The sequence below is a fragment of the Danio rerio genome, chromosome 25, assembly GCF_052040795.2.
Source record: "Danio rerio strain M-AB ecotype USA chromosome 25, GRCz13ab, whole genome shotgun sequence".
In the NCBI taxonomy this organism is placed as follows: Eukaryota; Metazoa; Chordata; class Actinopteri; order Cypriniformes; family Danionidae; genus Danio; species Danio rerio.
The window spans coordinates 14,620,001-14,632,490 of NC_141045.1; the positions used below are offsets into that span (position 1 = coordinate 14,620,001).

Below are 12,490 nucleotides of genomic sequence, written 5' to 3' on the forward strand. Positions count from 1 at the left end.
TATATCAGCTCTTCCAGAAATAACTACCTTGTTGAATTCCACTAGACTGCATTTTCCACAGCACATGGTTAAATACAGATCCAAACTTTGCCTGAAAAAGAAAAGAATGCTTGTTTTTATTTATTTATTTTTTTCGACAAACTTTAAAAAAAAGCAATGAGGTGGGAGCTGAACTTACGACAAATGACTTGCTCAAGAAAACGATGATTGCAGGTCATGGTCGGCTCCTTGCAGAGACTGAACCAGCAACCTTCGGGTTATTTGCGCTTTTTTTTATAGCCATTATGATGAACAACTTTCAAAAAAATAAATAGACTTTGTGTGGCAAGCCATGCATTGTTGCAAGTGGAAGGTTGTTGCCATGCAGTTGCTAAGGAGTTCTAGTTTACAAGTTATTTCAACAGACACTTAAGTACAAATTGGATACTGTCTGAAACACGATGCTTCTTGTATGTGGTGATGTGCTACTCGAACGAAGAGAAAAAACCATGAGAGATGGACAGCTGAGCTATGACTCATCCCTCCATTATAGCAGGAACGAAGCAGAACAGGTCACTCGACTCTGGATATTTATGGATGTTTTTTCTCATCAGCATGAACACGCTTGTCCATCAAACTGGCATCGCCTGACACTGATAAGAGAGAATGGAAAACAAGGTGAGAAAAGACGTGGTGCAACATTAAAATACACCAAATAAAAAACACCATTTATTGCACTTCCAACACTCAGCCTATTTATTGAAGAAATGTCAATCTGTTGTGTGTAAAGGCTATAATACTGCAAACAAAACAGATGGGGCCTGTTTACACCTGGTCACTTTATGCGTTTTCTCATATTGGATAGCTATCTGATTTGTGAAAAGGGATCTATTTTTACTTGACCACATAATTATATCTCTGCTAAATAGATAAAATTCTGATCTTCAAATCCCACGCTTTATGCAAATTGAATTCGATTACATTGACAAAAGCATCATTCATTCATTTTCTTTTTTAACTTAGTCCCTTTATTAATCTGGGGTCGCCACATCAGAATGAACCGCCAACTTATCCAGCATATGTTCTATGCAGCGGACACCCTTCCAGCTGCAACCCATCACTGGGAAACACCCATACACAACATTCACACATATACACTAGACAATTTCGCTTACCCAATTCACCAATACTGTATGTCTTTGGACTTGTGGGGGAAACCGGAGCACCAGGAGAAAACCCAATTGTACACGGAGGAGAACATGCAAACTCCATGCAGAAATGCCAACTAAGTTAATGTTTTCATTATCGAACTATTGACTTTACCACTGCGCCACCCGAAAGCATTATATACAACCTATTTTATTTAAATTAAATTTGTTTTTACAGAAACATAAGTTACATGTTATTCGGCTTACAAATGTTTTTATATGTGGAATACAAGTAGCTTTGTACTTTACTCGTGTTCCAAACATCATCACAAGTGCAGAGCGGATTCCGGCATTATTTTCATTAGGCTCTAAGTACTCTCCCAAACAAAAATAAAACACTGCCTTTCCAAATGAACGAAACTGGATATTTACATTTTTTCTCCTCATCTCCATTCAAATAGGCTACAGATACATGATGTTTTTCTTTTGTATTAATGTAAACTTTATATTAATTTAACACCAATTTTAACAAGTTTATAATTTAATAAATAATGACTGCACTGTAAAACCCAACAGTCAACTTTATCGAATGAAATGAGTGTAGTTAACTCAAAATTAAAGTTAATTCTACTCATTTGAAAAGAGTTTTGAGAGTGTTGATGGTAACAAGTTAAATACCTCATTACTTTAACTTAAATGGAGTTCACAGTACCCATATAGATTAGTTTTTTTTTTTTTAACTCAAATGGTTTGTAGCAATCGGTTCCTACAAACGGTTTGAGTTGCCTTAACTTGTTAGGTTTTACAGTACTCAGTTGGCTTGAGTTCTCATTTATTGGGTTTTACTCTGATGAACTTGCTTCATTTACTCAAATGGTTCAAGTTCACATTACTCATTAGGATTAGTTTTTGGTTTGTTGCAATCAGTTTCCTCAAATGGTTTGAGTTACATTAACTTTTTGGGTTTTACAGTGTGGTCAAAAATAAAATGAAATTTTTTATAAATAAATAATCTAAACAAACATAAATGGTATGTACTTTCATCCATCCATTATGCTTTGAGTGTTGCACTGGTGCATATCACACTCTCACAAGTTTAATTATATACATTTTAGGAGGAATAAAATTTGGGTGGCGTGGTGGTGCAGTGGGTAGCGCTGCTGCCTCACAGCAAGAAGGTCGCTGGTTTGAGCCTCGGCCAGGTCCAGTTGGTATTTCTTTGTGGAGTTTGCATGTTCTCTCCATGTTCGTGTGGGTTTTCTCTGGGTGCCCTGGTTTCCTCCGGAAGTCCAAAGATATAGTGCTATAGGTGAATTGGGTAAGCTAAATTGTTCATAGTGTATTTGTGTGAATGAGAGTGTATGGCCGTTTACCAGCGATGAGATGCAGCTGGAAAGGCATCCACTGCGTGAAACATGTTGGATAAGCAGGCAGTTCATTCCATTGTGGTGACCCCAAAATAATAAAGGGACTAAGCCAAAAAGAAAGTTAATGAATGAGAAATAAAATTTTAATATGTTGTTTTAAAAACCTAGACCTATCCAGTTTTATCTGGAATGTGTCCTAGAGCACCTCCTGAAGCAGTAGATTCAGTGATCAAATCTAAATCTAAATCTAGAATCTGTTTTAGAGGCTGTTCTTTTCACAATTAAATAATTATCTGATCAGAAAATGCATGAAGTGACCATATGTAAATAGGCTATGGAATCACTGCAAGCCGCACAGAATGGAAACATTTTTTTTCAAAACCTTAATATCCAGTTGAACAATTCCTGCAAGAAATGTTTTGTCGGAAAAGAAAAGAAAGGCAGTGCCTGGTCAAAAAATTATGTTAAAAACAAATGATAATACAAGTAAAAAGAAATTAACATGAAAAATTCTTTGGTCAAAGTAAACAACTCACTCATGTTGGCCTCTAAATAAACGGATGATGATCTGTGGGAGAGCTGAATTTTTGCTTCATTGTAAATATCATCAGTAGAGTTTAAAAGGTTTAATCATAGGAAAACAAAGTAATTTTCATATTTATTAAACCTAAATGCATAATGGCGAAAAATAGAGACTTTCCTCCGTATTTCACAAGTCTACCAATTCCAACATCAAAAAAATTAAAAGGGTGGGATAAAATAGCGTTCTCAACCTCCCACCTGCTTTAGTGCGCAGGCTTATTTGAGTCAGTGTTTCAGAGAGAACGCAAACCCAGTCGGGGAGAGATTAGCTACATCTGAAGAGCAGTGCGGGGGCGTTAGCTTAGATACGGCTAATCCTGACACCTCTGTTTCTCTCTCCATCTCTCACTCTTTTTGCCTCTTGTGCCTCCGAGACATGTCTGTTCTTTTCAAACAAGAAGGTCTGAAAATCGGCTCACTGGAACCACTAAGGAAAGAAGCCAAAAGAGGCTCAAAGACTGACATGGGAACACTGGTGGATACTTTTTCCTCCAACTCAGTTAAAAGAGATGCAACACAGTGAGAAGACAGATGGGATCTCGCTTTTTTGCAGCGTTCTCATACAGTTAAAAACATGAATAATTCTGCAACGAATTAGAGTTCTATCGAGAGAGGGAGGGATTGTGGATGTTTTTTTTTAGTGTGCGTGTGCTTTAGATCTTTCAGTGAGAGGTTTTTGTGTTTTAAGTTTGGGGTGCAAATCAGGATATTTTTGTTTGTAATTCAAATGAAACACAATCTAAAGGAAAAATAAAATGTTCTAGCTAGCACAACAGTCTAGTCGAGAACATCCATTTCTACAATGAAGATACATTCTGCGTGCATGTAAAGTAAAAGTAGAAAACTAAAAAAAAGTTGCACTTGTGCTTTAGACACGTTAGCCATCAATTCTTTACAAAAAAAAGGTTCATGCAGCAGTAGTTGGGTCAGGTCCATGTTCATAACTCTCAAGCAGAACAGCACAACACTCTCTCTCACTAGAAAAACCACACTGTAAATCCAGGTCAAGAGTCATTCGCTGTGCAACAAGACATGGCAGTGTTCGAGAAAACCCAGCATGGGTCACAGTGAAATACTTGACACCATTCACCAGGATGCCATGGAAGACTAACCTAGGGTTTTTAAAACCCTCAAAGATCTACAATCAGTGGTGGAAAGTGTACTGAAAAAAATCATACTTAAGTAAAAGTACAATTACTTGCCTAAAAATGTAGTGCAAGTAGAGTAAAATATCTGTACTCAAAGTATGAGTAAAAGTAGACCTTTTAAAAGTATTCAAGAGTTGCGAGTAGTGAGTATTACGTTGTAAAAAGCTGATGCATTTACATCTAATTTGTGGATGTGTGTAAACATAACATTCTGTAGAGCATTTAGTTATAGCTCAGCAGGCACACAACATCATAAGACATTAATTTTAGATTAGATTTAGGTCATGATGTCTAGCCAAAGTCTAAGGACAATGTTATTTTGATGTCCAAAAACAACGTGAATGGATGTTGATATTTAATGATAAGTTTTGTTAGAATGTCCCCAAAATCGAGCCAACATTTTAAACCAACATCATATTGAAGTCAAATATTGACATTTATTCTTCAGGTATGGCAACCAAAATCCAACATCTGATAGACGTCATAGTGGTAAGGTCCACTAAACCTCAAGCTGTAACATCATTAGATGTTGATATTTGGTTGATTTTAGGTTGGATGTTTTCTAATGCCCATAGACAAGAAAAAATGAAGTGGTGACTGCGGGTTAACGGAAAGTAGTGGAGTAAAAATAACGATACAGCACTAAAAATGTACTCAAGAGAAAGTAGAAATGCACATTTTTAAAATTACTTGGTAAACTACAATTCCTGAGAAAAAATAATCAATTACAGTAGTTTGAGTGTCCATAATTTGTTACTTTACACCACTGTCTACAATGATACATAAATCACTTTGGGGGGGGGGGGGTTCAAAAGCTAAATTCTTTAAGTTAAATAAAGGCATTTAAAAGGAACTATGTAACTTTGAATGAGCAAAAAAAAAAAGGGTTGTGTTTGTGGTTATGTGAATTTGCAGCGCTGACTTTTGACTTCACATAAAATGCTATTGAAAGCATTATGGGCTCCTTTTTAAAGACAAAGTTTACAACAATATCAGTTAAAAATGGTCACTAAGATAAAATCATTTATAAGAGTGTTAAGTCTAGTGCAATTTTGATATCAATGTGCCTTCAAGGGAAGAACAGTGACAGTGCAGGAATTACTCCTTGTGGAATTGAATCATCAATTTTGCTGTCACTATAGCCCTCAGCTATTGTCACTGAGCCACGTTTCACACACACAAAAAAAGTTACTAATTGCACTTGCTATCTTTTTGGTAACACGTTATTACTTATATGAGAGTATGTAATGTTATTTCATAAATTGCTGGCCCTGTTTATACTGTGATCAAGTCACCAAAAGATGAAACTTCAAGCGAACAGCCGGGCTATAAGTGACTTTTATTTAGTTTAGCCCTTTGAAAGTCAATAAATTCTCCTGCCCTACCCAAACCTACTCAGCTGAGGCTGCACAGAGATAACAAGGTCGCTATGACCATCCCAGAGGGATATATCAATAACTTCCATTCCGAAATCACGGATGAGGTCGTCCTCATCAGCTGACCCACATTTTACACATGAACAAGCAGCTGGGACTCTGTATTCATAAACACACTCATTAAAATGAAGAGGACTAAGGCATCGGAAGCCAGATACCACAGAAAACTATCTTCAGATTCAAATAGAAGCAAGATCTGAAGGACAGGTTAACACTGTGTTTGTTTTTAGAGGTGAGAGCGGAGAAATAGGTCTAGAGAGATGTGGAGACATCCAATGATTTGATTTGTCGTGCTGCCTGACGCAAATAAAGCTCTCGCGCACACACATACAAATGAACAACCTGGTGACGCATGCAAATGTCACCTCCAATATTCTAAATATAAGAGCTCATGGATTATCAGAACCTGCATCCTTTAAATGACAGCATAAATGCATTAGTCTTTTTTATGTTCCAGTCTACACAACATAAATATTGATTACAATATTTTAGTTATTGACATTTCATGATGTGCAAACTCGAACCTCCAAGCCTTAAAGAAAAAAACAGAAACTTGTTAAAGCAAAATCTCTAATAAATATAGAGAGAATAGCTTAGGCAGGTTTCTGTTTTCTTCTTCAAGACTTGGAGGTTTGAGTTTGCACATCATCAAATAAAAGGCAACTAGCAATTCTTGAAATAATGCAAGAATTGGTAACTGCCTTCTAAACAGCATATTTCTGATGAATTTGCAGTTAATAATTTTAAAAAGTGTCAAAACAAGTACTGATATCAAAATAATTTATTGGCCAAATTTGAAACTAACATTGTTTACAAATAATACAGTAAAAGATCAGAGGGTTTAACACAACTTTCTCATAACACAGTCCTCCACACTGGCCACTTTCTCACGCACTCATAAGAAACTCTTCTTAGTCCGTCTTGGCAATCATTTGGTTTTTTAGGCCTGTAGGTCTGTCATTTTCCTCTTTCTGTAGTTGATAACTAGACTAGAGGCAGTGAGGTGGGAGGACCGACCTTTTTCCCACAGTTGGAAATTGTTCAGTCCACTCTGTCCTGCCTTAAACAAGCTCCTTTCCAAGTAATCCAAACGCTCCACCAGCGCTGATGTGTCCTCGTTGTAAGCATTCTGGGATGAATCCATAGTCCGACGGAAACGACCAATGAAGGTCTGATAAGAAAGACAGGGAGAGTGTACATATAATATTAGAGCGGTAAACAATTATTCGACAATTTCTAAAAGATGCAAAAACAATAGGTTTAAAATAATAAAGACGACATGATTTATCAGTCACTAGTTTGTTTACGTAGCAGATGTTTAAAGCATAAAACTGACCTTTCACTTCATCTAAAGTAAAGGAACATGGTGCTTTAATTGCATTGATTAATTAAACACTACTTTCAACTCAACATAACATACCAGTCTGCCCAGCAACTGGTCAGCACTTGTAATATGTTAAATGTATTGCTCCCTCTACTGGTTGAAAAATAGAATAGAAAAACAAAGATTTTTAGCTATTTTGGCCAAAGCAGGCTTCATTCATGGAGGGATGACAAACCAAGATAGAACATTAGTTGGATTGCACTTCTGTAATATTTATCATCACTAAATAAATGTATAAATAATTATTGCAAATGTGTCTATCACTTGTACCCTTTAATTATCTTCTTCAGACTAAAAGCAACAATTTCAAAATGTGAAGAGGCACACGCTAACCCTCATGCTTTGTTGTAACTACCCAGTACTAACAAGATAAGATTAAACAGAACTCATCGCCATATATTATATAGTTATATACGACTACTCAAGGCTCACCTGGAGGATGGTATTAGCGATCTCTGGATTTTCTGGACTTTCAAAATGCAGCATCTGGGAACCTAAACCATAGTAATAAGGCCCCATTTTGTACAAGTCTACAACAGTGGGATCAGCCCCAAACACTGTTCTCCAGCCTTCACGATACACCTTTGGCAACTCCACAGACAGCACTCGTCTCTTCCTTTCATACAGACCCTTGGCCAGCCAAAGTGGCATCTCCATTTTTGAGCCCTAAAAAATGAATTGCAATGTTAGCATTAAATTATCACACTACTATGCAAGTGGCAAAATATGGTGTTTGTGTTGTAAAATAGTTGCACGTGCCTATAATATGAACAAGTATTGAAAACATATGACATCACTGATTTCACAAATTAATTTTTATCATTTACATGTATAAAATGATGGTACTGTATTTTGTTGGTTTTGTTTATGTGCACTACATTGTCATAGTTTATTTTAATGCTGTAGTCAAGTAAACCAACATGCAAAACTCCAAAAAGCGTTCATGTACAGATTAATTTAGTCCAACAAACATCATATAAAACTTAAGCCTTTTCTAAACATAAGCCTATGATTTGACATGTTTTAATGTCAGATTAGAACTGTTCTACAGCAACATTTCCACATGTCAAATGTGTCATTTTAATAATGTCTTTAGGTGGAAATGGCATTATTAAAAATAACTCATGATATTATTCTGATTAACACTATTAAGTTTAGTTTGTTTATTTATATAGCACACTTTTCTACAACACAATGTTGCCCAAAGTTCTGAACACAATCAGTACTAATAAAAATAAGTCCTACATCACAAACAATTAAAACATAAGGCAAACCCCTCAACGTTAAAAAGGCTCAAAATCTAAAGAACAGAAATGCAGTTTCAGAATCTTTTTAAAAACAGATAAAGTTGGAGTGCATCGAATGTGGGTGGGGAAGCTTATTTCAGAGTTTTGGGGCGATAACAGCAAAAGCCCAAACCCCACTTCGCTTACACCAGGACCTTGGTACCAAAAGAATAAACTGATCAAAAGACCTTAGTGACCTACCAGGATTTTAATCATGTAGGAGATCTAATAAGTAAGGTGGTGGCAGATCATTTAAGGATTTAAAAACAAAAATTAATCAGTTAAAATCAATCTGTGACCTAACAGGCAGCCAGCCCAGAGAAAAGAACTGGGTATAAGTTCTCATGCTTCTGAGTCCCTGTCACAAGTCTTGCAGCCGCATTTTGTATTAATTGCAATCTATTCAGGGCATTTTGACTAATCATTACATACAAAAAGTTGCAATAGTCAAGTCTTTCCAAAATAAAAGCATGAATCCCCTTTTCAAGGTCATTAAAACAGAGAAATTACTTCACTTTTGCCACAAGTCATAAATGAATTTACTTGTCTGTTAAATGTCAGATCACTATCCAACTGAAACCCTAACATTAGGTTTCTATCAACAGGTTTTTGATAAGTTGATAGCTCACCAAAACCTAATAATGCCAGAGGGGCAGGATCCCCAAACCAGACCAGCTCAGTTTTTCCCTCATTGAAATTAAGAAAAAACTTGACGACAGACATTTTTTAACCCTGTTGAAAAGAAACAGAGGTTAAGTTGGAGTTATATTTGACATTCTGACTTTCTCCTTAATAATATAATTTCATACAAGTATTATTTTCAAATTCTAAATTGCGAAATCATATTAGTTTAGCAGCCAATGACTATCAAAGTACAACATTGCTCACAGTCAAATAAACAGTGTTAATGTTGTTTTCAAGCCAGTTGCATGCTAATTCCAATTGAATGTTCAAAATAACATGGTAAACAATATAGAAATTTGTAAATGAACGAATGTGCGAATATAAAACCAACTTTACCTCTATCTGAAAAAAACACAGCTTAAACCAGCCTAAGCTGGTTGGCTAGTTTTAGAGGGGGTTTGGCCCTTCCATGGCAAGTTTCCAGCCTGGTCTAAGCTGGTCAGGCTGGAAAATGACCAGCCTGCTTTAAGCTGGACATAGTTGGTTTTGGCTTGGTTCTCAGCCTGGTTTGGCTGATCAAGCTGTTTTTTGTTTTGTTTTGTTTTTCAGCAGGGAAGGCTAATTACATAGCTTGTATTTAATTTTACACTATAGGAACTGTATTAACATTGATTGCAAACCTACGTATAACAGAAATAAACATTTTATTGAATCATAAAAGCTTTAAAAATGTTTTTATGCATGAAGATATAGGACAAGCTCAACAAAAACAAATAGGCCCAGCAGTTTTAGTTCAAGACAGTTTTAATACAACTTTAGTACATAGAGTGCTCGTCATAATTAAAATAAAGTACTTTATAACCGTTTAAAACTAGCATCAGTGATGTAAATGCATTAGTATAACGTTACCTCAGGTATGTCTCGGGAGTCGCTGGATTTCTCTAGAAACCCGAGTCTCGGGAAGGCGCTCTCCGTCCTACATGGCAGTCGCTCGTGGGAAAGTAAAATATCATCCAGAGAAAAGAAATTCTCCTCCATTCCGACACCCGGAGGAACGGGCATGTAGGATTGAGCGTCCATTTACGTTGCAAGCAAGCGACAGTTAATCAAACAAACGCAAACCAACGGTGGAAATACAGTCAAACTTGTCAAAACAACAACACAGTCAGAGCAGCTTTGGCGCGCAACTTCAAGCGGAAACTAATGGAGCATCGAGCACAGGGAACATCGAACAGGTGCGATCAGTCGATAGCAGAGCGATGAAGATGCAAAACCTCTCAAATACTCATTGACATGAAGCACAATTTTACTTTAAAAACAAGCTAAAGATAAATGACTATGTCATTTTAAAGACAAAAGAAAGTACTTTGTGTTTATTTATAATATTTAAATAATTTATTTATTAACAACACTTGTTAAAGTCGCTTTAATTGATCTGTCTTTTTACAAGAAAATAAAACGATATAAAGTATAATTAAAATGTAATAGTAAAGTTTAAATAGATGTTTTTTAACTCCGTGATATGTAGATAAAATGCAATTATACATATAAATAAACCCGTCATGTGTATTTACTCATTTATCCATTAGATGTCGCCATTTCCTAATTTTGCCCACGAGATCGTCTGTAAACGCAGTGATTATCCTGTCTGCTTTTAGAACTGGATATTATAACAGGACTGATCTCATGTTAAAATAATAATACACAACATTTTATTAGTAAGCTGTAATTAACAAATTGTTAACACTGTAAACAACACGCTTAATTCTTTAAAGGACTCATTTAATAAATTATCACTGTCTGAACTGCCACACACTTTTGTGTTACTTGCTTCATTTTTATATAGGCTACAGGCCATATCAAATTCTAATAAGAGTAACAGCATAACTATATGAAATATAACATTTTGAAGAGACAAACCCAGACACTGTCTCATTTCACAGACAGAAGATATCAGTTCTAATGGTAAAAGTTAAATCTGCAGAAGACACATGCCTGTCCATAAATTATATTTCTATTCCGAAAACAGTCCTATTAAGACTACTTTGACTAAAATGTTTCTAAATGTCCTAGACGGATTCTAATCATACATTTTATGATAACTTTAAAAAGCCTCGGGGGAACTAAGTGTAATCATTTACATTAGTGTCTGTGGGTATTATGGACCCGGTTAAAAGATCATGCTTTTAACTATCTAAGTGTGTTTAATGCAATACATATTAGGGATGTGGTCCATGCACTCTAAAAATGTAGAGTTATTTATTTAACCCAGAGTTAAACATATTTGGTGCTTTGTTGGGTTATTTTGAACCTTTATTGGGTTATTTATTAATAACTCAACCAGTTGGATTAAATATTTGGTGCTTTGTTGGGTTATTTTTAATCTTTTTTTGGTTATTTATTTATTAACTCAACCAGTTGGGTTAAAGTTTTGAATTTCAACAGTCAACTGATTTAACTGAGAAAGAACAGCATATTAATATGTGTGTGTAATGTAGTTTTTGCATTAAAAGGTTTATTTAAGCTCTAACACAATAATTTTTTTTATCAAATTACCTCTGTGTCGTGTTTTTATATCCATTTCACCAGCACTCCTAATTATTGATGATGCAAACGCAATATATTAAATGGATAAAACGCTTTCTCTACCACCCATGTTCATCTTTCCTTTTTTTTTTTTTTGGAGAATATGATACACATATTTAAAAAATAACCCATAGTTGAGAAGGTGCTACAATAACCTATAGTTGGGTTATATGTTGGGTTATTTTTAACCCAACTATTTTACCAGAGTACATCATTTATGAATGCAGATATATTAATAAGTATTTATTTACTGTGAGCAATGAGCAGAACAAGAGCAGAGATAAGGCTATATTGCTGTTTTAGTGGTTATTTGTGAATTTTATTTATTATAATCAGGCCTATTTTATAATTAGATTTTTGTTTGTAGGCTATATCTGGGGTTGCAAACTGTCAGAAAAGGATGCACATCAGTTTTTGCATGCTGTGCCATCCTTTGACTTATTTCTTTCTCTTTTAATGCCATATGTTTGGTTATATCTGCGAATAAGGTTTATTTATTTCCAACATTACATTGAGATGTTTATGTTGAGCCATTTAAACTAAACTGTGGTTTTCTGTCCATGTCTGAGATTTCATGGCTTGTTGACCTAATAGGCTCCACTCTCATTTTTGGCCCCATTATGGAGATGAAAGTCTATCATTTGCCTCTGGATAGCCACTCGAGCATTTCTCAGGCCTCCGACTGAATGGCTGCAAATGAAAACATGAGGAGTACCTAAATTAAATCATGTCTGCCGCCTCTGCGTTAACTTCGTTATGGCAACGTTTACTGGGTCACATCTCTGTCCTCCTTTAACACCGTATTCAGATCACCAAGCGCCTGTCGGAGGCGAGTCGTTGTCTGCGTGAAACAAGAAAGGACAGGTCTTAATAATTGATTGTTTGGGTTAGATATTGTAAATCCACGCTCGCGTTTACAGCACATCTCGCCACTGTTAATCCGCGTATGC

The 12,490-nt window shown here is 35.7% G+C and overlaps 1 protein-coding gene and 1 long non-coding RNA gene across 2 annotated transcripts in view; both read right to left on the reverse strand.

Annotated features, from left to right (window-relative positions):
- The window catches only part of LOC141380926 (uncharacterized), a 3,708-nt gene extending 1,840 nt beyond the window's left edge, over positions 1 to 1,868 (reverse strand). The window contains exons 1-2 of the long non-coding RNA XR_015526335.1: positions 179 to 1,868; positions 28 to 91 (exon numbers count right to left, since the gene is read on the reverse strand). This is a non-coding gene — a long non-coding RNA (uncharacterized LOC141380926). The remainder of the gene's footprint in view (positions 1 to 27; positions 92 to 178) is intronic.
- Positions 1,869 to 6,426: 4,558 nt separating this feature from the next.
- gins3 (GINS complex subunit 3) lies at positions 6,427 to 10,115 on the reverse strand. Its single transcript, NM_001002874.1, is given in 3 exon segments — positions 6,427 to 6,831; positions 7,477 to 7,710; positions 9,864 to 10,115. Coding segments are annotated over 3 exon segments (636 nt in total). The 5' UTR covers positions 10,035 to 10,115; the 3' UTR covers positions 6,427 to 6,600.
- Positions 10,116 to 12,490: the final 2,375 nt, after the last annotated feature.